We start from the raw sequence: 23082 nt of genomic DNA, 5'->3' as shown, positions 1-23082 counted from the left end.
GTGCTTACACAAGAAACTCCTGGAAGGAGTGATACTGTCTAGCTGAAGGCGGTTAAGGAGGAGACACGAACCTGCTCTGTCAGCAGAACACATTTGTCTGCTCCTCAAGTGTAGTGTATGATATGAAACTGCTCTACTAAACTAGTTTCTCGTTGCTGTCTCTGATATTGCTCTTTGCAGTTTGAATACCAGCAGGCCCAGCTGGAAGCTGAAATTGAAAATCTCTCATGGAAGGTGGAGCGAGCAGACAGCTATGACAGAGGGGTGAGTGTTCTGCTTGCTTAAGCCTGCTGGCCACATTTTGTTCATTGGGCTTAACACTTCTGCGGGAGCGCTAAGGCAGTCAGGTGAGGGCTCTGAGAAACTAGATCCAGAAACTCACCTTTAGCCAGCAGATTTTGTAGAAGAGGAGTGCTTGCTGCATGTAGCACTCTGGTGAGGAGCAGATTCCTTTAAGTGTGTAGCTTTTTAGACAAGAACAGGAGCCAGATAACTGCAGAGGGAGCCCGCGTCAAAAGGAAAAGGATCTGCAGTCTTGTGATCCAGAGTGCATGTGAAGTGTGAAGGTTGGTGCTTCTCAGGCTGGAGCTTGGCCTCTTCTAAAGAAAAGGAGCTCTTTTCTGGGGAGTTCATGCTAACAGTTTCTACTTACTTTCTGTTTTACCAGGACTTAGAGAATCAGATGCACATAGCAGAGCAGAGACGGAGGACCCTGCTGAAAGACTTCCACGATACATAAGACAGGAGGAAGTGACAAAGTGCAGGGGTGAGAGCAGCGAGTGAAGTGATGGCAGCTTCACTGGGATAAGCAGGCACTGCCTCTGGGAGAACACGGCCAAGGACAAAGCCACCCCTCCCCTTGCAAGTCAGACACATGCAAACACCACATCTTAGTCCAGTTTGTTCTCTTATCTTTCTGTTTCTGTTTCTGCCATGCTAGAGGCCAGAGTTCAGATTGGCATATTTCCTGGGACATTTCCCTCCTGCCCTTGATGGTTTCAGAAGGGGAGGGAGTTTTTCTCTGAATGGCTGTTAATAGTATTAGATCATTACAATTTATGTATTTTCAACGGTTGTACAATTATACAGACAAACCTTAGAATAACACACAACCCTTTTTAAAAATAAATTGGCAGTGGAGTGTTTTTCCTTAATCTGCTTGTAAATTAAATGGGCTTTTCCCCCTCTCCCTTCCTCTGTCCCAGAAATCCTCCTAGGCACTGAAGGAGGTTACAAAATATCTCAGCTAGATTTCCCAGTGCTCCTTTAACCAGGGCATTGTAGCATTGGCATTGCACGAGGAGTGTGGCTGGTGTTAAGAGTGGCTGCTGCTGTGTCTGACCCGACAGTACCAGCAGTGGCCGTGATCTAGTATGATTACATGTGACATCTCTTTTCTTGTAAATCAGCTGTGCAAAATCCTGCAAAACAAAAGCAAACGGAGGCATTGTAGGGCAGAGACCAGGTTAACGCTGGGGGATATGCCTTGAGTCAGGTCAGATAATGCATTTGATGAATTTTAGGTCTTCCACGTAGATTTTTGCTTTACTTGTTTTTGTGGGGAGGATGTTGTATTGCCAAAGTGAGTGATGAGGGAATAGTAGCATACAGTTGTTAATCAAGGCTTGGGGCTTTTGCAGAGTGAAACAATCCATGCTATAACAGTGCCATGCAGCCTGGTAAAGATTATTTGTGCCTGCTGGGTAACATGGCTGAGAAAATTTGATCCCATTTATCAAGGTGAGACTAAACACTGCTACATTATGAAGAGGAAAGATTGTGTACAACACACTCCCTGGCACGTGTTGGCAATGTGGACGGGCACTTGAATACAGGTGTGCTGCTTGTGCAGAGCCTGCGCCAAGCCAGTCAGAAAATTACCTAGCAAAATTAATTTATTTGTATATTAGTATTGATACTGGTGGGGACTTATCAGAAAATTGATTGTTAGGAGCATGTGGAGCTTTTTTATTAACATTCTTTTTTCTAATGTAAAATATACACTAAAATAAAAATATGAAAACCTAGTTCATTTTAGTAGGGGTTAACATGAAAAAAGGTTACTTAAACGCTGATGCTTGCCTGTTTGCTGCAGGAAGCAGGCCACATGTTAAGATTTCACAGGCACGTATGTCACCTGCACCAGGAACGTGTTGTTTGCAGCCAGTAAGGTGGAGCTGGAGTCTGATCTGAGGAAATCTTCAGCTCTGCGGGAAACTTACAGGATTCTCTTCCATGCTGTATGTGGAAGCATTGCCTTTGATGCATCCCTGTATTACTTTTACACAGTGTCACTTGATAAAGTTTAAACTGGAGGGAGGAAAAGTGCTAAATTCCTGCATGTCAGAATAACTGCTGTCAGAGCTGTTTCCATGTACCTGAGACATGTGACCCAGGTATTTGCAGCATGTATAATTGTGCAGATGGATTTTTACAAAAGAGATGCATCAGTTTAAAAGAGGAATAGCTGTCATAGGAGCTAATCCTGTGGCCCTGCTTGCTGTACATAGCAGAAAATTTCGAACTGAGAGGCCTTTTCCTTTTTCCCTCCCTTCGCAGTGTGGGGTGTATCCTCAGGGAACGGGCGAATGTCCTGCCAAGGAGCTGCTGGCAGTGGAGCAGGTGTTAAGGCAGAAGTGGCTGAGGGTAGAGCAGGATTGCAGAGAGGTGGCTGGAGCCAGGGAGCAGGGCAAGGGCAGGGAGGGAGTCTGTGGTTACTGGGAGCAGTGCTTCTTGCTGTGCAAGAGATCTCCTCCACCCATGGCTCCTTGTGTTCCTGCTCTGTCCTGTTCTGGCTCCCCTCCAGGCTGAAGCTGTAGCAGTGGATATGTCCTTGCTCCAGCTGCTGTGTCTTGACTTCATTCCCTCCTCTGCTCCCAGCAGCAGCCTCTTTGTGTGCTCCCCATGATATATTCTAGAGGTCGGTCTCTTCCTTCCTCTCCCCTTCCCAAATGATTGTCAAAGTCTGGGCACGTTGGACCCAGGGGAAGGGATAGCATGGGGGAAGGCTTACTGAGACCCAGCAGTTTGCAGTGCATAGAACCAGTGTTTAAACTGTTCTTTAAACATGTTATGTGCAAAGTACTAATTAGCATAAAAGCTGGTGTTCTTGTTGTCTAAAGGTAACCATCGTAACACCTAATCTCTTTGCAGAACAGGTATGTGGAGTTTCCTAATCCCAAAGAACTCTCACCGCTGTTACATATTTGTCCAGCTTTGAGAATGGGGTTTTGTGTCTCTCCCTCCCCGCCTCCTTCCCTCCCTCCTCCCGTGCCCCTGCAAAATGCTTTGCTGTGAATACTTGTTTGTAGACAAGCTAGACCATACAGCTGTGGCCAAACTTCCTGAACAAATTTCAAATTTTCTGAAACTAGAGCTTTGTCAGCAGTTCCCTTTATTAAAAAAAAAAAAAAAACAAAACCAAACCACAAACAAACAACAAAACACCCTTTCTGAAGGTGGTGAAAGCGCAGATCCTATTTCTATGCCTGCTGAGAAAACAACAGAGCTGGCTTGATTTGCAGCCCAGGCAGGGTGACTTCTGTGTTGGTGTCGTACAGGAGGTTGTAGACTCCAAGGCAAAACCTGCAGAGCCGAGGGGCTTTGGCTTTTTGTGTAAAGTGACTGACTCGAGGGGCAGGTGGCAGGGAGGAGAATGGAGCTCTCAACACCAAAAGCCAAGGCCGTTTTTTTCCCCTCTAATAGGTACACGGCCCTGTTCCAGTCAGCGAGGTTACACGAATGTAGGTGACTAGAAAGTGGCTCAGGAGCCATTAATTCTGAGGTACAGAGCTTCCCTGCGGTGCGTTACTGCTGCAGATGTGGAACGGTTGCTCTCCTGTTTTTTTTTTTCTTTTTGCTCTTGTTTCCAGTTCCTGCGCCAGCCTGCCACCTCTCTCTCCATCCCTGCATCCGATACTCTTTTGTTTCGGCTTCGCTTGTGTTAATGCGTTGGCTGCCTCATCTCTAACAGTCCTCAGGCTTCCCAGACTGTAACAAAAAGTTTTCTACCGGTAACACAAACTGCATGACAGCTGCTCTGGGTGCCGGCAGTGGCCGTGCGGGGACAGGGGCAGCAGGAGGTTTCTGTACTATAGTCTTGCACTCTTAAATTTTAGACTTTTTAAGCAGGTGAAAAAAAATAGAACTTTATTTTTAAACGAGGCACGTGTTCTGGGAATTCCTTTCCTCCTCCCGCTCCGGTGCCAGGCAGTGCTGGGGACTGCGGCCTGCCCCCGGCCACAGAGCTCCTGCCGCCCTGGCTCTTCATCGCAGGCGCTGGAGATGGGCAGGGGCGGCGGAACCCGCCCGGGAGACGGTTGCCAGAGGTGTGCCCTGGGTTTATTTGAAATAAATTGTGACTTTCTAACTTCGGAGGTGTCCTGGCTCTTCTTGAGGGGGGGGCGGGAGAGGCGGCGCCCGCGGCTTCCCGCCAGCCCCGCCCCCGCGGCGCGATGACGCAGCACGCTGGGCGGTTGCCGGGGTGACGCGCGAGGCCTGGCGGGCCGGGGGCGCGATGGCGGCGGCGGCGGCGGCGGCGCGGGCGGAGGGTTCCCCGCTGCCCGGCCCGCCGGGGGGCCGCCCGCGGCCCGTCTGCTCGCGGCCCTACTTCCTCGTCCTCATGGTCTTCGCCCACCTCTACGTCCTCAACGTGCTGGGGCTGCTGCTCTTCGTGCACCTCAGCGCTGGCGAGACCGGCGGGCCGCCCGCCGCCCCCCCGGCGCCGCCGCCACCGCCGCCCGCCCGCGCCCTCCCGCGACTCGAGGGCATCAAGGCAAGGCCGCGCCGGGGGGCTGGGGCCGGGGCTGCGGCCGCGCCGCCGCTCACCGCTGCTCTCCCCGCAGGTGGGCCACACGCAGCGGGTGGAGCTGGTGCCCGGCAGGGCCCACGCCGTGCGCACCCTCAGCCTCAAGCCGCTCCTCTTCGGTGAGTACCGGCCTCCCCCCGCCGCCGTCGGGGCAGCGGCACGGGCCGGCCCTCAGGCGCGCCGGTACGGGCGGGCGGCCCGCGGCTGGCTCGGGGGCCACCCGGGAACCGGCGGGCAGGGCCGGGGGCCCCGCTGTCCGCGCTGCCCTCCCGGCTGAGGGGTCCCGGGCCCCGCCGCGGCCTTACACCCACTCGGGGGGAAACGGCTCCTCGCGTGTTTGCTTCGCTCCCCGCGCCGCTGTTCCGCGGGCCCGCGTTAAAAAGCGTGCGATGTTGCTTAGGGCGTTTTGATACCGTATTCCCAGAGGTTGCTTCTTCTGCTTGGCCCACTTTGCAGAATTTGGAAGATTAACCTTTCCGGGTTTTTCAGATTCTCTTTAAAATGCCCTGAATAGACAGCGGATCACTGAAGAGGACCTCGAAGAAGCTGCTGGGTATTAGGAAGGGACAAGAGACCCCCAAACTTTTGGTAATAAATGATGATGAAGCAATTTAGTGTCGGTGCCTCAGTGCTGAGGAAGCGAGTAACAGGAGAAGTGATAGATCTAATGTCTTCCACCATTTTGTGTCCTGTTCTAGATTTATCTTTATTTCTGGTTGCCCTAATACACAGCCATGCAACATCTGTCTTTCAAGTATTTTAAAACCTTCTTTACTTTTCTGTGTTTTTTGCTGTGACTGGTAAAGTCTCATTGATCAAGCTTGAGCTCTGTGTTCTGGAAATCCACTGAGAATATACAAGTTCATTTTTTGGGACAGATGATTACGAAAGTCCTACTATTGCAAAGTTAGAGAAAACCTGTTGTCTCTCAGAAGATAGCATTGAGAGTCTTTTAGATGCTTTCTCAATAATATAAAAGGAGAGGTTTTTTCCCATTCCAAATAGATTATGTGCACTGAAAACCTGGTCATAAATCAGATAGGTTTCTTATTAAACTCCTTTAATGCAGTAAGTATCTGGAAGAAATATACAAAGTCCTTTTGTCATTTCTACATATGTGGTACTCCTGGTTTGCACATTTCTAAGTGGATTTCTGTCTGGCATTAAGTAAACAGACACACCAACCTGGAACTGATACCTGATAGTGATCACAAAACTGATGTCGTTACCAGGACCACAGTCTGGAGCAATCACTCTGGTTTTTTACTCAGGAAAAATCACTCGGGAAAGCTCTTGTTTCCACCTTCTGTTCCCTACCGGTACTACTTAAGTGAAGGAGTTGATCCTGGCCTGCAAGGAAGGTGCCGAAGTTGGTAAAAGGCAGGTTGGTCCTGGCGGCAGTAATCCCACAGCTTTTAACTTGTCACTCCAGCACCTCCATCAGTTCCGAGGGAAGCTTTGCTCCCTGAGGATGGTATTACAGACAGCGACAGACATTCAACATGTGAGATGCCACACGAGTCTGTTCTCCTTTGTCCTTCGATAAGGAGTCCCTTATTTAGAAACCTCAAGTCGCAAGACAGCTCTTATCTCCCAGATGAACCTGCCAGGAGCCAGCTCTGACTTTAAAAAGACTTCCAGAGGCTTCGCTATCTGTGCAAACAGTACCAACCTAAATCAACTGATTTAAAAAAACTAATTTATTGTGCCTCTGTTGTTTAAATTAGTGGAAGCATGTATATAACTTGGGTGTGTAAGACAAACCCAGAAGTCGCTAGCAGAAAGGACTCTTGACTTTCTGGGGCTTTAACAGTGTGTTGTGGCATGTGAGAGACAGTTCAAGGAAATAAGTGGTTGGTCTGTGATCTTTGCTTTCAGCAGAGCAAGTTGTAGTGGGACTACAGCAGGGGGTGGCTCGCTAATGGTTGAATGTAAGCTCTCTGCTTTGGAGCATGGCACTGAGCACTGTAGGGGAGCTTGTGGTTTGTTTTTCAAATGAGGGTAAGTCATCTGCATAGAACCCAACCCAAGCGTATTTCGTGGAGCTTTGAAAAAGTCCCTGCCCTATTTTTTTCCCCCTCTGGCTAAGAGATACTGTTTCTAAAGCTTGTAAGTCAGACCATCTGTGCATTTTTTAGTTAGGAAACACTAGTAATCAAATAATCCTATTAATGGAAAACAAGTACCAGACAAAGCCTTTTCAACCTTCAGAGCTTTTATGTGTTCTGATGTGTTTTCCAAATGCAGTCTGTTCAGAAGATACTGCTATTGCAGGGACCACCTGACAGCAGATTCTGTGAATTGGGTGGCCGTTTGCAAGACAAGACATTGTGGAGGAATAAAAATAGGAAATCTCACTCTGTTTTTCTTTTGAGCCTCATGGAATAAAAGTAATCACTGCACAAATGTCAGGGCACAACTAAATTACAGTGTGAGTGCCTGAACGTTCATCTTGGCCCACACTAAATCGGTAGAGGAAATCCCATCACGGGTTGTTGGTGTGCATTATGAGCACAAGGAGGCAATGTGTCTCCATCAAACAGGGTGGCTGTCTCCACAACCAAGACTGCAGGTATTGCAAACAAGGCAGAATGCATTTCTCCCGAAAGCCATTTCCCCCCTTATTTCCTTATTTCAGTCCCAAGTTTAATCCAGTGTAGAATACTTTCCACAGATAGTGCTTTGTTAGGCAGTAGAAATCTGACTTGTTTTCTCATTTGGTGATTTGCTGTTTTCTGCTTTGTGTTCTGGAGTGTAGAACTATAGCTGTATTTACTCCTTCAGGGAATTACAATCCCTACTTACTTGGGTGAGTGAGCTGCAGAGAAGTTGCTGAGAATGCGTTTTGCCATCTTTTCTGTCTTTCTTGCGTGCAGGTGGAAGGCCAGACAGCTGTGTAACACTTCTCCCCTCCTCCCATATCAGAACTGCAAGTAGCTCCTATTGTGCTGTGGCTGGGGCTCACCTCCGAGTCCCAAGCGAAGCTGCTGTCGTGCACCAAAGTAGAGGTTTAGACAGCTGATGTTACGTTCCCACTCTGCTCTTTCTCAGGGCTCTTGATATCTTTGGTAGTTCCCCAGTTACCAGAATCTTCTGATCCAAACTGAATTTCTGATTTTTAAAAATGGTTTTCCCTGTTATGCAGAAACCCTCAGCTATCTTTGCTCTGTACCTCTCCTGCTCAAAAACGGCTGTTTCCTTTTACCTGTGCAGGTGCTCATCAGGTCTCAGTGCAGCAAGCTGAAGGCACAGCCTAAATGACCGCTCAAGAACAGAGTTTAGCATTCAGCTTTTAAGGGGCTGGGCATTGCCAGGGTGGGCTTCTCTCCCTCTTAATTTACCTCAGACTGTTCAAGGGTGAAATATTTGCTTCATTACACACAAAGCATCACTTAGCAGTCAGGGCGACTTGCGTGTAATCTCTCTGGACAGAAAGCAAGCAGGCACTTGAACAGCATCAGTGTCTCAGGGTCAAATAATGAAGCTGAACTGTCTATCAGCGTTGATGATGATGAGAGCTAGAAGGAGCTGTTACTAAAGGTCTCTTCTAGTTTGTGCTTGGCTGCAGAGTTCAGTTCAGTTTTGTTGTGATGTTGGATCCTACAGAAAGCCATCTATCACTCTGGATCTGCAGAGCCTTGGGAGAAGAATACATGAAATCTGCATCCTTTACTGAACTCTGTCTCAGTAAAACGGAGATCTGCAGTGAGGCCCTAGCTGTGGGCTATGACTGCTTTGAATCACCTAAACATATTGACTGTACATCTCCAAAACACCAACTGCCAGGGAAAGGAGTTTTCTAGCCATAGGAAAGGGAGCAGTTTCTTATTGTTGGAACTGAGATTTTTCAGACCTTCCGGCCAGCCTGTTCAGGGCAGCGGTGATGTTTCCACCTCCGCACTGCCTGGTGCAGGTTCCTGTTCTTCTTCTGCCAGGCATAGGCCTTGTTCACTACCACTTTGTCGCTCTGTACTTCGCCGCTCACAACAAAGACACCTGCATGGGTGCCTCTCATGATGTTGTGGACACAGGTAGCATCTATGTCCAGCCACTGCTGGAGCCTGGTGGGGATTTCAGTTCTGAGGAGTGGGCCATGCTTCAGGACCTCCACCCTGGAGGGGTCCAGGTCGAAGTCCGAGATGGTGGTGGTCATGTTCTTCCTCAGGATTCGGATTTTCACTGCTACAGGGGTTGGAAAAAGCTGTTAGTTCTGTTCACTTTTCATAGCTCTTACCTACTTAAACACACAGCCAACGCAAGGCTTTATTGCTATAGTTTCTGTAATGTGGCAATGTATCCATCCAAGCTCTTGTAATTGCAGTGAATTTGTAAAAGCTCTCATTTGAGATTAGTTTCCAGTACTGAACACTATTCTTCTTACTCCACTTTCTTTATGGGAGTGGCAAAGGTGTATCAGCACTGCTGCACGGGCAGAAACCCTGTAGGAAGCATAGACACAAGCAAGTGGGTGCATCAAGGTCCTGGTCTCATGCACATTACTTGGCTTTTGTCTGAGCTGAGATTTCAGGAGGTGGCATGACTGCCAGCTGCCCAGGATTTTTAACCTTTTTTTTTCCCCCATGAAGTTTGTGTGAATGAATTCAGGACAGTATCTTGAAAACTTCCTGCCAGCTGATTGAGCAAAGCCAGGGCTGCTACCTGCGTGAGCCAGAACAATGGTATTGAAGTTTGAAATAGCTAACGTGGGGGTTGCTAAAGGTTTTTATGGGCATTGATTGAAATGTCGGCCTCCAAGGGAGAACCAGAGTAGTGCTTGTACGTAGCAGCCACAGACCTAAACCAAACCAGAGTCCACAGAAATAAAGCAAGTCTTCACCTTCAGTGCTGCCTGGAGCTGGGTCCTCCTGCTACCCAACAGGTAAGTTGGGACATGAAAATTCCTGGGGCCTGCTGTAAAAGCTGCGGTTCCTCAAAGTCAGTTTGCTATGGCAAAGCCATTTTCTGTCTGTGCCACTACCTGGCTGCTTTGAAGGAATGGCAGCAATTGAGAGGAAGAGTGGGGATAACTCACCAAAATCATTGGCACAGAGGTTTTCCAGGATCTCCCTGGCAGTGCTGGCCTCCTCAAGTTCACAGTCCTTGCAGCTGGCTCGGGGCACTGCTGCAACAGAAATTTGGTTATAATACCCTTGTCAAGCTTCACTGGAAAGGGCGTAATGAAAATTTGAGATCTGTGAGTGGTGGCTTGCTTCTTCCTGAGCTACCCAGTCCCTGGAGAGCTATCTCAGACTACCAGGGTGGGATATGTCAAGCTCTCCTTTCTGTGGCTGGGGCAGACACCGTTTGTCATGCTTTGTTTAGGCTTGTGTGTGTTGCTGCATGTTAAAGCAGCAGTGAAAATGCTTAATGAAGATCTCCTATTTTGGATGAAACAGTAAAGCCATTGGTATGGCCAGACTCCATCCAGTGATGGTGAAATGAGGCATCTGTTCTCCCTTTAACTGCTCTCGAATCTCCCCTAGTGTTCATCAGTATCTGTGTGTTTAATTTAGTTTTTCAGTCATAAAGATTTTTTTTCTCGTGTAACTCATGCCTGCGGAGGCTCATGTCCCTTTGTGGTATTTCCCAATGTTTAAAGAGAAGGCTTGCAAAACATTTCTTTTTGCATGTTTTTAAACCCTGGACACAGCTGAAAGATCAGGGCTGCAGCTCCTTAGCTCTGCTGGAAGCACATCTGGCAGCCTGGAGCCTGCAGACCATGAGCTCTCACGCTGTGCCTGGGCATTAGGCTTTTACAGCGATTCCTTGCCCCTGCCCCAAACCCTGCGTGGTCTGATGGCTCCCAGGGAGCTCATGAATACAGTAGAGAGGGGAACAAGCTGCAGTCAATGTTACGCTAATTTCCTAGACACAGTGGAGTTTCCTGGTTCACAGTGGAGAGAACAGAACCAGAATTCATAATATTTTTCTTCTAAACATGGCTTAAAACCAGAAAAACTAGGAATAGAAACAAGGCATAGGCACATCCTTTTAAGCTTTCAGTGTTACATATGGAAAACATACGAGAGAAAAAAAAATCCTTACTTCTCCTGCTCGAGGAATTTTCATCTGTGGAGACTGCTGCGATGCAGAGTTCGTGATCTGCAGGAAACTTGTTGCAGTTCAGGATTTCAGGCCAGGGGTAGCCGTAACAAGCCATGACGGGTGCGCAGCTTCTCTTGACGGCCTCGCACAGGCTGCGGCAGGGGTAGATGAGCCTGGGGAGGGGATGGGGATTACAGCACCTCTGGACCCTGGCAGCAGGCTGAGGGTCGAGCCCTGGCACTGCACTGCTGCCGTGCGGGGCTGTGCTGTGCACTGTAGCGCTAGCAGAGATATTTTGGGATCTTTGATATCTTTTGCACATTCGTGTCCAGAAAACAACAAATTCCTGAGGACAGGAGGGATGAGGCTGTTCGATACAGGCAGCTGCCAACAGTCCCCCCCCACTGCCCCAGGATCTTCGCTAGTTGTGCAAAGGCTGCTCACCTTTACAAGTGCCTAATTAGATACTCAGTTTCCTTAGCAGCTCTGTACTGTGCTGGCTGCATCTCAAACCAGATTTCAAATTCGGATTTCTCTCTGCTGCTGGCACTGTCAGGCTGAGAACCCCCCTAAGAGTTCAGGGCAGGAGCTAGGGCTGGGGGGCTGCAGGGGAGGTGGGAGGTGGGTGTTGGCAGCTGCTGCGGTGCGCAAGGGGGTCGGCTAGAGGAGATGGCAGCAGTGCCTAGGGTGGGAGAGCATGAAAATCCAGAGGAGGGAGCGTAATGTTTCCGCTGCTGTGAGATGAAATGCTCACGTTTCACTTTCAGAGGGATGGTCCCTGCTGGGTAATCCGATTGCCCCTTGCTGAGAGGGGCAGCGCAGCTTCTTGGGGACTGTGCTGATGACACTGCACGCTTGAGAAGCAAATGCAGTTGCACTCTTGGGGAGCGTTACTTGCTACAGCTGAAATAACTTGTAAAAACATCTTACCTGTCCAAGCAGATTGGTGCAAAGAGGGAGCAGAGGAAAATCCTAGCATCTGGGTGGCACTCCCTGGCCAGCAAGGGCAGCCAGCTGGAAGACTGCTGGATCGCTTCTGGCATGGTCTCGTGCTCCAGCAGGTTGGGAATCCTCATCTCAGAGTAGCCGATATCGTAGCACAAGGCCATGTGGTGTGGAATGGGCATGCAGCTGGAGGATCTCCTCAGGTAGCTCGCCCAGGCTCCTGGAGAGCCCCAGAGCAGCAGGCACGCCAGGAGCCCCAGCAGCCATGGGCCACCCGACCTCGAGGGGTGCCTGCGCTGGGCCGTGACCATGCTCGAGCGAGCCGAGAGCAGGCAAACAGGCGGCGCACCCCAGACTGAGCTGCTCCAGACTGTGGGACGCCTTTTATAGCATACAAGCCACCTCTCTGTCAGTCCATCCTCATTAAGTGTGGCCCTTTCAGAGCCCTCATGGGGAAGACAATGCGCCAATTTTCATTTGCCAGCGGCCCTGATTGTTTGGATTTTAGCAGGGGTTTGGCTTAGATCAGCAGGTGTGGAAATGAGGGCAGTTGGGGAGGGATGAATGACTTGGCCCATGTGTCTTGAGGCTCTTTCAGCCAAGATTGAATCTCTGTTTGACACCAGTGCTCCAACCCATCCCCTTTCTCTTGCTCCAGGATTAGTCATTATTTCATAAACCCCAATGTTTTCCTCTCTTTTGTTTTTTGTAAAAGCAATCAAGTGTTGCTCAAAGTCAATTAGGAGGCATTTGTTTAGCTGGATCTATTGTTGAGCAGGCAGGGAGATAGGATGGTCTCACAGCCACAAGTTAACTGTTTCAGAGAGCTGAGGGTAGAGAGGAACTAATTTGCAGCTGTGGAGTCAGGTTGTTTGCAGATGGGATTGGCAGCAGTGAACTGGAAACCCCCTCACCTTGCAACCTGCATGACAGAGCATGCTTTCCAGTAAACAAAATTTTTGCTTCATTCCAAATTCCCGTTACTACCACTGAAGAGCAGAACTGTCCTTCCTCCAGTACGTAATTAAGATTCCAGAGGCGGTCATTATTGTAGCCCAGTTTGGGGAACTGGAAATACTGGGGGTGTTGCTTGCCAGGGCACACAGTTCATTTGGACCTGGTGCCATGCCATGAGGTTCAAACCAGTCAGTGGAAGCTCTGGCTCCAAAGCATCCTCTGGCACAAGGACCCCACGCTGCCTGTGGCGGAAATTGTTTCCTCGGAGGGCGTTACGGATACAACCGGCTGCATTGTGTTTCTGGGGCTTCCCAGGAACATTTCATTTTCTACAGGGCTAGTTCTGGTCTGTACTTAGCAAGAAGCCAACTGGTTATTGACAGTTTGAGCTGATAGGGTTGATTTCAGGTCATGGAAGTAATTAACTTTTTTTTCTGCCCCCCCCCCCCCCCCCCCCCCTTTGGGGATTGCTGCTGTATTTGAGGTATAATGTGTCCTTGGCACATACTTGCAGGAGCCATGCAATTTGGAGAGCAGGACCTTGGGCCTAAACCTGTCCTGCTTCGGTGGCTTTTCTTTCGCTCTTCAAAAGTCTCAGCAGCTGGTAACAAGATCGCTGTAGCAGTGACAGCCATCAGCCAGAAGGATCTTCCCAGCCTGCTGGGCCATGGTACTGTTGAACAGGACCTCGCCAGCACTTTGCAAATGCATGCCCAGTGCGCTGTGCAGCTAGAAATCCCTTAGCCTCATAGTCATCGGTGGATTTCTCTGCATTTAAATTTGCCTGGGATCCTGGTATTGCCTGATTGCTGCTGGTGTTGCGGTGCAAAGGAAAGCTGGCAATACCGGGATGCTACTTGGGTATGGATGTGGCGTCTGCCATGTGCAGTGTCTTCCCCTTTAATACTGCATTTGAAGACCGTTTTTAGTGGGGGAATGAGTGGGAATAAGTTTGGAAGCTTTCTGCTTGGTGTTTGAGTTTCATGGTAGAGTATTGTGCCAGGTTCCCCTGAAAAGTTGGTTTTGTGCAAAGTGCTGTCCTCTCCACGTGAGAGCAAGAAGCCTGAAACCCTAGCCATCATCACTGCCCACCGTAAAGATTTTTGGCCTCCCTTCCTGTAGAGCAGCAGTTCCCAGACTGTGATCCACATGTCACCTTTGAAGTGATAATATGTGGTGATATGCATGTGTTTGTTCACTCCTTTGTCCATTGTGGTATCTGTGAGAGAGTTTAAGGGCTTGACCCCTGGATCCAAACATTTAGGAACTGCTGCTGTAAAAATACCTGCCTCCAGCAGCTCAGGTGTGTGGTATATGCTCTTTGAGAGCTCTTCTGGTAGAAGGGTGGATGTGTTTGAATGTCCCAGACTTAGGCAGTTCCTCAATTTCCCCCTCGCCTATTGTGGTTTTTTTTCCTTGAGTGGCCTGCCATTGGTATAGGGTCCCACTGTAACAGTTCCTCAGTCTCTGTTGCTGCTGACACTTTTGCTGCAGAAATTCCCAACTTCCTGACAGAGGAGGAGTGCAAGCTCATCGTCCATCTGGCACAACTGAAGGGGCTGCAGAAGAGTCAGATCCTACCAACGGATGACTATGAGGAAGCCATGGAAATGATAGAAATCAGCCAGATGGACATTTTCAATCTGCTGGACCACAATCAGGATGGGCAGCTGCAGCTCAAAGAGGTAGAGTGCAGGGCAGACTGGAGGAGGTTTGCTGGGGGACCTTCTGGCAGATCCCCTCTTCAGATGGTTTCTTGATTACTCTTGTTCTTGGTTAAGGCCAGACCCCGTATATACTGATAAGTATTTGCTTAATTTCATGTCTCAAGACAGGCTTTGAGCATGGAAGTTTGTGGGGAAATGTGCAGCACTTGTCATGCTGTTGCCTTGGCAGATGTGTGTTTTGAATGTGCTGGGTAAAATGTTCCCTGTGCTGTGGGTTTCCTCTTACCCGGAGTCCCAGGGAAGTGTGTTTATAGCGTAGGCACTGCGTTGTGGGGAGCTGGCCGACTGTGCAAAAGTCACAGCAAAAAAAAAAAAAAAAAAAAAAAAAGCACAGCCACCCCTATTAATGAGCCCAGAGGGGGACAGTGAGCACCTTGTCCCCAGCTCTTCAGCACCCTTGTCCTGTGTGGTAGGGTGCATCAGGGCAGGTGCTGGCAGTTCAAGGATGTCCCTCCCCAGGCTCCTGTTTCAGGTGGGGCTTGGGGTGTGAACTGTCCTGTGGACAGCAAGAGCTGTGGAGTGTGGGGAGCTGCACCAGTGACGACCCAGAGCAAGGCTCCTTTCTCTGGAGGTCAGAGCCTGCTGAGAGCTCTCCAGGTTTCTGCATCTCTCTGTCCATGTGGAAAGGAAGCATTTTGTTCCAGGCTTTTATTTTGGAAAAGCATTCACTTTTATAGTCAATAGCTTTCCTTTCCCTTCAAGAGAAAAAGCTGTGCCCCCTCCACCTCAGGACTGGTTAACCGAGTCCCAGCAGTCATTTGCCATGACCTAAACTGGAAATAACAGCGCTCGTCAGCCACACACTGTGTGTGGCTGCCAGATGATCCTGACTGTAATCTTCTTTCTGCAGAGATGCGCTGACGCCTGGCTGGCTGATGTGCTGCAGAGGAGAGCCTGCCAGGCCTCAAGCAGGGAATCTGTAGGGTTTCAATAGTACAAGAAACCAGTGCCTGGTGTTGATCCATTTATGAATTTCAGGTGTTGACCCACACCCGGCTTGGGAACGGCAGGTGGATGACCCCTGAAAACATCCGGGAGATGTATGCTGCAGTCAAGGCTGATCCTGATGGAAACGGTAAGAGCAGCTCCATGGGAATCCCTTTGCCCTCAGCATGCTGGATGCCTCGCACAACCATGTGGGGCAGAGCAAGAGCTGTGTCCCTGCCCAGGCACGTTTCTCTAGATGTGTTCTTCAAAGGACAATAACACTGCTTTAGAGACCTTCGCAGAAAAGTAAATTCAGGGTAAACCTCTCATTGCAGCAATCCTGCCCCTTCATCACGACTCTAGCAGCAGACTAGTTCCGCTGCCTGGGCTTGGATCTTGCAGAAGCAGGTCAAGAACACAGCTCTGCACCTGTTCACGCCCCTCTGCAACAGGACTGTCAGGGTGCACTTCTGCTCCCATGGTCTGAGAGACCGCTCTGGCTCTGACTACATACCTTGTTACCTGGGCTGCAAGTGTTAAGGTGTGCCTTCCACTTCCCCACTGTTTTCAGGAAAGCTTCTGCAGAAAGCTGGGAGCCCTGCATCACTGGCAGGGGAAGGCAGAATAAATGAAGGTGGGAGTGGTCTTGTTGGTCAGCCTTTATTGCTGACCCCCCTCTCTGCTGCTGCAAACTCTGTATTCCATGAAGCCACTCCTGCCCTTCCTGCTCCCGGTCTCCCAAGGGCTCCCACTGGTCTGGACATGCGTTCTAACCTCTGCTGCTCTAATTAGAGTGGCCTCAATTAGGCAACTCTCTGTTTCCTAATCAAATTAAGTGAACGCACAGGCTCTGTGTGCTCTCTTCCAGTGACCTGGCGTTGAGAGCTGCCCAGGAGGAGCTGCTTTGGAGTTGAAGCAGTACCCTTGTGAATGGCTAAATATCCGGAGGGCATCTCGTGCCCTCCTCCTCCAGGCTGGTGGCATTCTTGGCAGGGGTAGGAGCGTATGACTGAGTCCTCAGTGGCTTTTCCACCGTTCTGGACATTAACAAATCAAAGGTCCTGTTAAAGTGCTCTTGGCAGGACCTTGCTTCCAGAGTGCTGCTTCCCTCTGTTGTTAGATTGGTATGTGACACCAGGAGACCAGGTCACAACCTGGATGTGGCACTGCTCATCAAAGACCACATGGAGTAAAGGGAAGTGGGGACAGGGAGACACTAGAAATAATAACAGTGGATAATTTGGTCATGCCCACTGGCACCTGAGGAGCTGTCCCAGGCTGACCCTGGTGGCTGCTCCTTCCTCCTGCTGGAGGGTGCTGTGTGCCCAGCGAGCAGAGCTGGCCCCGCAGCCACACTGGGTTTGCAGCCTGAGGAGCTCTGCTTGCTGCCCATGATGCGTGCTGGCTGATGGGCAGCCCAGTGCAGCACGCTGCACGCTCTGGCCTCGGGGACCTGATCCCCAGCGTGAGGCTTCCCTTCGTCAGTGGTGTGGTTTAACCCCAGCCAGCAGCTAAGCACCACACAGCCGCTCGCTCACTTCCCCCGCTCCCCTGGTGGGATGGGGAGGAGAATCAGGAAAAAGGTAAAACTCGTGGGTTGAGATAATAATTTAATAATTGAAATAAAATTAAATATAATAACAATAACAATGACAAGATGAGGGAGGGAAAGGGTGAATAAATTCAAAAAGGATGGAAAAAGACCCAGCAAGTGATGCACTGTACAGTTGCTCACTTACCTGTTGACTGATGCCCTGCCAGTCCCTGAGCAGCGATCACCTGCCCAGCCAACCCCCCTGCCAACTGATACGCTCAGCATGTCATTCTGTGGTATGGAATATCCCTTTGGCTAGTTCAGGTCAGCTGTCCTGGCTGTGTCCCCTCCCAATTGCTTGTGTCCCTCCAGCTTTCTTACTGGAAGGGCCTGAGAAACAGAAGTCCTTGACTTAGTACAAACGTGACTTAGCAACAACTAAAAGCATCAGTGTGTTACCAACATTATTCTCATACTAAACCCAAAACACAGCACTGTACTGGCTACCGAGAAGAAAATTAACTCTGATCCTGGGTGAAACCAGGACATTCGGAAAGGGGAAGCAACAAATGTGAGGATTTTTCTGAAGCTAGCAAAGGCAGAAGTCCATCCCTTTCCGAGGCCAGTTGAGTGCAAACAAGAAATACCTGTTTTAGTAGAAACCACTTTTTACCCTCTCACTTTTCTGTTACTTCTACTTACGAAACGTCGCAAGACTGTGAAGATTGTGCTCTGTTGTATTCCTTGCTTGTGTTTTGCAATTACACAAATGCAGAAGAATGTACTGCTTGTTTTGGGTTTGGCTTTTTTTAATTAGTTTGCAAAGCCTTGTAGAAAATGTGGTCTGAGGTGTCCCACTCTGTTCTTAAACACATTATTTAAATATCTAAGTAACAAGCCCGAGGGCATCAGGTGGCACTGGTTTTTTTTGGCTGTGGCGGTGCACATGTTAGAACTGTAGCAGCTATTTCTCTTGATGGATTGGTTTGTGTGTTTTAGGAGCTTTTTAGAGTTCAAAATGGTATTCTGCCTGTCCCAGTTCTGACCCTGCACGGCAGCTAATAGCTCGCTTCTGCAGGCTGTTGTACGGCCCCCGCTCTGCGAAAGGTGAGGGTATTGCTGGGGCCCGCAATGCTGCACGTAGGGGGTTCAGCCCATGATGGGCACGGTGGTGGACCCTGAAGGGGGTTTGTTTGAGGAAGGTGATCTGTGCATTGCCCTCAGCTGGTGGTTCCTCTGAGTACAGGACACCAAGAGCTATTACCTGTGCCAAGCTCAGCCAGCTTTTCCTCTCTTCCCATAGGCGTGCTGAGTTTGGAGGAGTTCAAACAATTGAATATCCGCGATTTCCACAAGTACATGGGAAGCCAGAAAGTGAAGATGAGTGACTTGGTGCGCAACAGCCAGCACACCTGGCTGTACCAGGGCGAGGGGGCACACCAGGTCATGAGAGCCATACGGCAAAGGTAAGGGCCCGGCAGCCGAGGGGCGGTTGGGTTTGTGTAGGCACGGGGACCGCCTGTGCTGGGAGAGGCGGTGGCAAACTTGCTAATAGTCACACTTCCTAATGCTGTGAAACTCCTTGGAGTGTATAAAGAGCAATGAACACAGACAGAAAATGGGGAGAGGAGGTTTTCATTAGAACAAGAATTTGTATTGTCCTGTGGAAAAGGAAAAAGAAAAATCAGACCTTTCAGCATCTCCATTCACTTTTGGGAACAGCCCTATAAAACCAGGAAGACTTGGCATAATGTGAAAAATTCATTCTAATTAGTAAATGAGCTTACTGGGAGAAACTGTCTGTTTCCAATGCTGTCTGGGTGCCAGTAGTTACTGTCATTTGCCTTAGTTACTCATGCATTTCACTGAAATCTGTCTTAGCTGCTCAGAGCTGACTTTTTAACAAGCACGACTCCACCTCAAGTAAGCCAAGTTAGTTTAATCCTCCAAGCACACATATCAAGGCAGCTCACGGCAGACGGAGGAACCTCCTACCCTTCCCTTCATATCAGATTTGGTACTGGGAAGCGCTGAAAACCCAGCACGCAGGCCAAATCGTTTAGCCGTGGTGAGTTTCAAATAATTGGCTGGAGAGTTTCTTGTTCTTGTGGTGCTGGTCCTTGCCCAGAACATGGGTGGGGAAAATCTGTCCCGAGGCTTGAAAACAGCTGTTGGCCACTCCTTCTCTTCAGTGCATTCCAGCAGGAGAATGGGGTCGCATATTGCCTTGATTAGAGCAGGCTGCGGCTGCCACCTTCTCTGTGCCAGCTAGCCAGCGCACACAGGCATCAGCGTACTGCTTTTACACTCTTCAGTTGGCTGCTGCTATGAGGATGTGAAGACGTAGCGCTGAAGGAGGCTGTTAGTCCTCCCTGGGACCATGCGGTGCCTGGAGGGGCTTTGCCATCCTACCTGGATGCTGTGTTCCCCTTGCACCTGCCCTGAGGGCTTCACCGGTCCAGATTCTCAGAGCTCTGAGTGTTCTTTGGCAGGTCTCAAGACGTACCTGCTTACCTTGGGGATGATCTCAGATGTAGCAGCGGAAAAATCCCAGAGCAGGAGGGCTCCGGTCTCCTTGATCACTTCCAGTGCCCCTCTGCCCTGGGGGGAGGCTGCTGAAAAGGCAACAGGGAAAGGTGAGTTAGGTGACAAGAATATTCCTAGAGCTAGTCTCTCTGTCACTCTCGGCAGGGGCCCTGTGCTTTGCTCACTGCCCCTGAGGTCTGTAGGTGGTGTGCAGGAGTCCAGAGAAGCGATGAGATGGCACGTGAAGGCTCCAGGGACACACACAGAAGGGATCTTGCTGAGCAAGTAAAGTCTTGCTGAGAGCAGTCCTGCTGGAGATGCACCCTTCGGTTTTGGGGTTTTTTTATTAACCTTGACGAGGACTTTCTGAGCTGATACTGACGGTCCATCAGACCTGTAAGGACCTAGTTATCTCTTGGCATGCTTGCTGCAGCCCATCCGTCTCTCCGGTCTGTTGGGGAAGGGGGTTCTCTGGATTTATTCGCTGCTTGGGAGTAGTGGCTGACTGGGGTGACAATGCTTTCCCCTCACCTGCCCTGCTCTGCTCTTCCCCAGAGTAATGCGCCTGACTCGCTTGCCCCCCGAGATTGTGGAGCACAGTGAGCCCCTCCAGGTTGTGCGGTACGACCAAGGAGGGCACTACCATGCCCACATGGACAGCGGCCCCGTCTTTCCCGAGACTGCCTGCAGCCACACGAAGTTGGTCGCCAATGAAAGCGCTCCCTTTGAGACCTCCTGCCGGTACAGTCTGCCTTGGCACGGTCTGGAAGAGGTGTGGAGAGCTGTGTCGCCTCACCTCGCATGGGACTCAGTGCTGGGGCGGTGGGCTCACAAACCGGCTCTGGAGATGGCTGGTGTGAAGGGGGAGGTGTGTGAATCCTGCGGAACCACGCGGGGAGGGCAGAGTGGTTCTGCAGAGCTGCTGGGCCATCCCCGCCAGAGGCTAGAAACACACTCTCACTGTTGTGGGTGGACGTTTTCTTTGTTGTCCTTGTCTTGTTCTTGGAGAAAAGCTGATGATGTAAATCATATTTTGTGAGGTCTTGGAGGAACCGCTGTATGTATGGTGGAGGGGCAGGGTAGGGACAGCCTCTCTGTGCCTCCCCCTGTGCGTTGTGTCCCCTGACAGCCACTCTGTCTTGCAGGTACGTGACGGTGCTGTTCTACCTGAACAATGTGACAGGGGGAGGCGAAACAGTGTTTCCTATAGCTGATAACAGGACGTACGAAGAGATGGTAAATGAATCTTGCCTACGTGTTACCCCTGGGGACTTTTGAGTCTTTATTCGATATTTATTCAATATATTATTGAAAGTCTTTATTCGCTGTGGCTGCAGAAGGGGTCTGGTGCATGAAGTCAGTGAATGTTAGCCTTCCATAGCTAGACCATGGGAAAGCTGTGCTCCGCTTATGGCCTCTTCCCTCTGAGGCGGAGGGAAGAGGTGCAGGGCTGTCCCCGCTCAGAGGCACGAGGGGTGGTCTGTTGGCCTTGCTGCCACCCCACCGTGGGTCCTGCTCACTTCTGTCTGGGCAGGTTTCCTCAGACTGAGTCTTGGCAGGTATGTTGTGCTGCTGTCAGGCGATGTGTTAAGGAATGAGTGGCTGCTCAGAAACAGGTTATGGACCTCCAGGAGACTGGAACTGGCTGCTCCGGGAGGGTTGTGAAAGCCCCGTCCTGCCCAGCGTCAGCCTCGAGCTGTCCCTGTGGGGTGTTCAGGCAAAGGGCAGGATGATGGCTGGCGGCAGAGGCAGCCCAGTGCATGTGCTTCATTCCAGCCCTGTTTGCGACACCTTCTCTGTGGTTTCTTGCCAGTCTCTGATCCAGAACGACGTTGACCTGCGAGATACTCGGAAAAACTGTGACAAGGGCAATTTGCGAGTGAAACCTCAGCAAGGCACTGCTGTCTTCTGGTACAACTACCTGTCAGACGGAGAAGGTACGGGCTTGTTTCAAGACTCAGCTCTTGGGAGGGGTAGGGACTGTGGGAGGTGATGGCTGTCGTCTTCTTGCAGCAGCTGGGAGCTCAGAAGAAAGCCAAAGGGTGGTAGCTGCCTGCTAGTGGGAACTGTAGAGTCTGTTTGTCACCAGCTGAGCAGGAGCTTCCTGACTCTGAAAGGCCTTTGTTTACAGGCAGTAGGTCAGTGGCTCCTGATGTCTTAGGGGGACGGGACTAGCTAGCAAACAAAGACCTTGGCTGTGCTATCCATCACTAGCTGCCTCCTGTCCCGCTGTGCAAGCTGAAACTCCTGCTGGAACTTGGTCTGCAATTCACAATGTTTCACTGATGTGGTGTTGCCCAAAGCAGTGGGGAGGGGAGGTAGACAAAGGGACGGCCATCAGCTCTGCACCGCAGGCAGGCATGGGCTGCCCTGCGCAAGGCTCTGCTGTGCTTGGGGCCAACTCCTGCTTTATAGCTCAGCTGCAGCCTGATGATACGCATCCTTGGGGCTGTTTTTCTCACAGTGCAGTTTTCCCTGACAGCCAGGCTGGGGAATTGACATGAATCTTCCAGGCTGCTGCTGAGTGTGACTCCAGAGTGTTTCGATGGCAGATTTTGAGTGGTGCTGGGAAGAAGGAGCATAGCATCCCTGGTCCCCAGAGAGCAGCCCATGTTTCCAACAGACCAGTATTTGGGCTGTTAGATGATAATATCAAGACCATCGCTCTCCTGTAAGAAGAGCCCCGTTGTGTTTTTATGAGCAAATTGTTCCTAAATGGAAGACGGCTGCTGCTGCAAGTCTGCCACAGAAAAAAAAGTGGGACCTCTGTAAAGAGAGGATCGTTTAGAGTTGCTGAAATGCAGTCTCTTAATGGGTCTGCGAGCCTCTTGACTTCCACAGGCCTTCTAGCAGCAGCACCGATCTCTTCCATGCCAGCCTCCCCTTTGGGGAAGAGTTGGGAAAAACAGCAATGGTGGTGCAGAGCCCGAGAGCCCCATGTGCTGAGCAGGGACGTGGGGGCAGCGAGCATTTTGCACTCGGGGGCCCTGCCCCGCTGAACTCCTGGTAGGTGCTGGGGTGGGGTGGCACTAAGGCGGGAGGTTGCCAGGAGGAGCCAACTCCCGTGAGATTTATCTGAGCTAAAATCCAAGCAGGCACCGCGGGCAGGAGAGCCGGCATTTGCTGGCTGTGCCTGCCTGTGCGGTCCCCGCAGCTCACCGCCTGCTTTGCTCCGCAGGCTGGGTGGGGGAGCTGGATGACTTCGCCCTGCACGGGGGCTGCCTGGTCACCCAGGGCACCAAGTGGATCGCCAACAACTGGATCAACGTGGACCCCAACCGCCGGCGGCAGCTGCAGTTCCAGCAGGAGATGGAGCGCTACGCGGGGGGCGGGACCGGAGCCGGAGCCCCGGGCGAGTGGACAGTGGATAAGGCCTACAGCGGGGTGCACCTGGAGCTGTAGGATGGGGGGGATCGGGGGGGACGGGGGGGCGGGGCGCCCGCACGGGGCCGTTTCCCGCGCTGGGCGGGGCCGCGGGCCACGTGTGCGGCGGGGCCGCATCGCGCGCCAATAAAGCGTGTCGAGTCGGGAGCCGCGTCCGCGTGCTCGGGGGGCGGGGCGGCAGGGTGCGGCCAATGGGCAGCGGGCGGGGCGGGAGCGGCGCGCGGGGCTCA

At 50.9% G+C, this 23082-nt stretch overlaps 3 protein-coding genes across 6 annotated transcripts in view; 2 read left to right on the top strand and 1 right to left on the bottom strand.

Moving 5' to 3' along the window:
* ARIH2 (ariadne RBR E3 ubiquitin protein ligase 2) overlaps positions 1-4373 on the top strand; it is a 34796-nt gene extending 30423 nt beyond the window's left edge. For 3 of the 4 annotated variants that reach the window (XM_055707022.1, XM_055707023.1, XM_027806218.2), the window contains 2 exons: positions 181-264; positions 668-4373. In XM_055707022.1, the coding sequence (XP_055562997.1) occupies positions 181-264; positions 668-739 (156 nt within the window). In that variant the 3' untranslated portion in view covers positions 740-4373. The remainder of the gene's footprint in view (positions 1-180; positions 265-667) is intronic. The other variant, XR_008731726.1, reaches the window with a different exon arrangement.
* Positions 4374-4471: 98 nt separating this feature from the next.
* On the top strand, positions 4472-22988 carry P4HTM (prolyl 4-hydroxylase, transmembrane). The gene is made up of 9 exons (XM_055708868.1): positions 4472-4774; positions 4845-4926; positions 14249-14439; positions 15460-15556; positions 18246-18408; positions 20024-20209; positions 20614-20704; positions 21282-21405; positions 22647-22988. Exons 1-9 carry the CDS (start codon positions 4517-4519, stop codon positions 22868-22870), a joined length of 1416 nt encoding a protein of 471 aa, XP_055564843.1. The 5' UTR covers positions 4472-4516; the 3' UTR covers positions 22871-22988.
* LOC102047087 (secreted frizzled-related protein 5-like) lies at positions 6154-13854 on the bottom strand. Its single transcript, XM_005432627.3, has 4 exons — positions 11783-13854; positions 10853-11025; positions 9840-9926; positions 6154-8989 (listed from the first exon to the last, which is right to left on the bottom strand). The coding sequence occupies exons 1-4, from the start codon at positions 12106-12108 to the stop codon at positions 8655-8657; spliced, it is 921 nt and encodes a 306-aa protein (XP_005432684.1). The 5' UTR covers positions 12109-13854; the 3' UTR covers positions 6154-8654.
* Positions 22989-23082: the final 94 nt, after the last annotated feature.

This window comes from Falco cherrug, chromosome 4 (assembly GCF_023634085.1).
Source record: "Falco cherrug isolate bFalChe1 chromosome 4, bFalChe1.pri, whole genome shotgun sequence".
NCBI lineage: Eukaryota > Metazoa > Chordata > Aves > Falconiformes > Falconidae > Falco > Falco cherrug.
The sequence above is the reverse complement of the archived record's forward strand: the minus strand, read 5'-3'. Positions and strand labels throughout refer to the sequence as shown.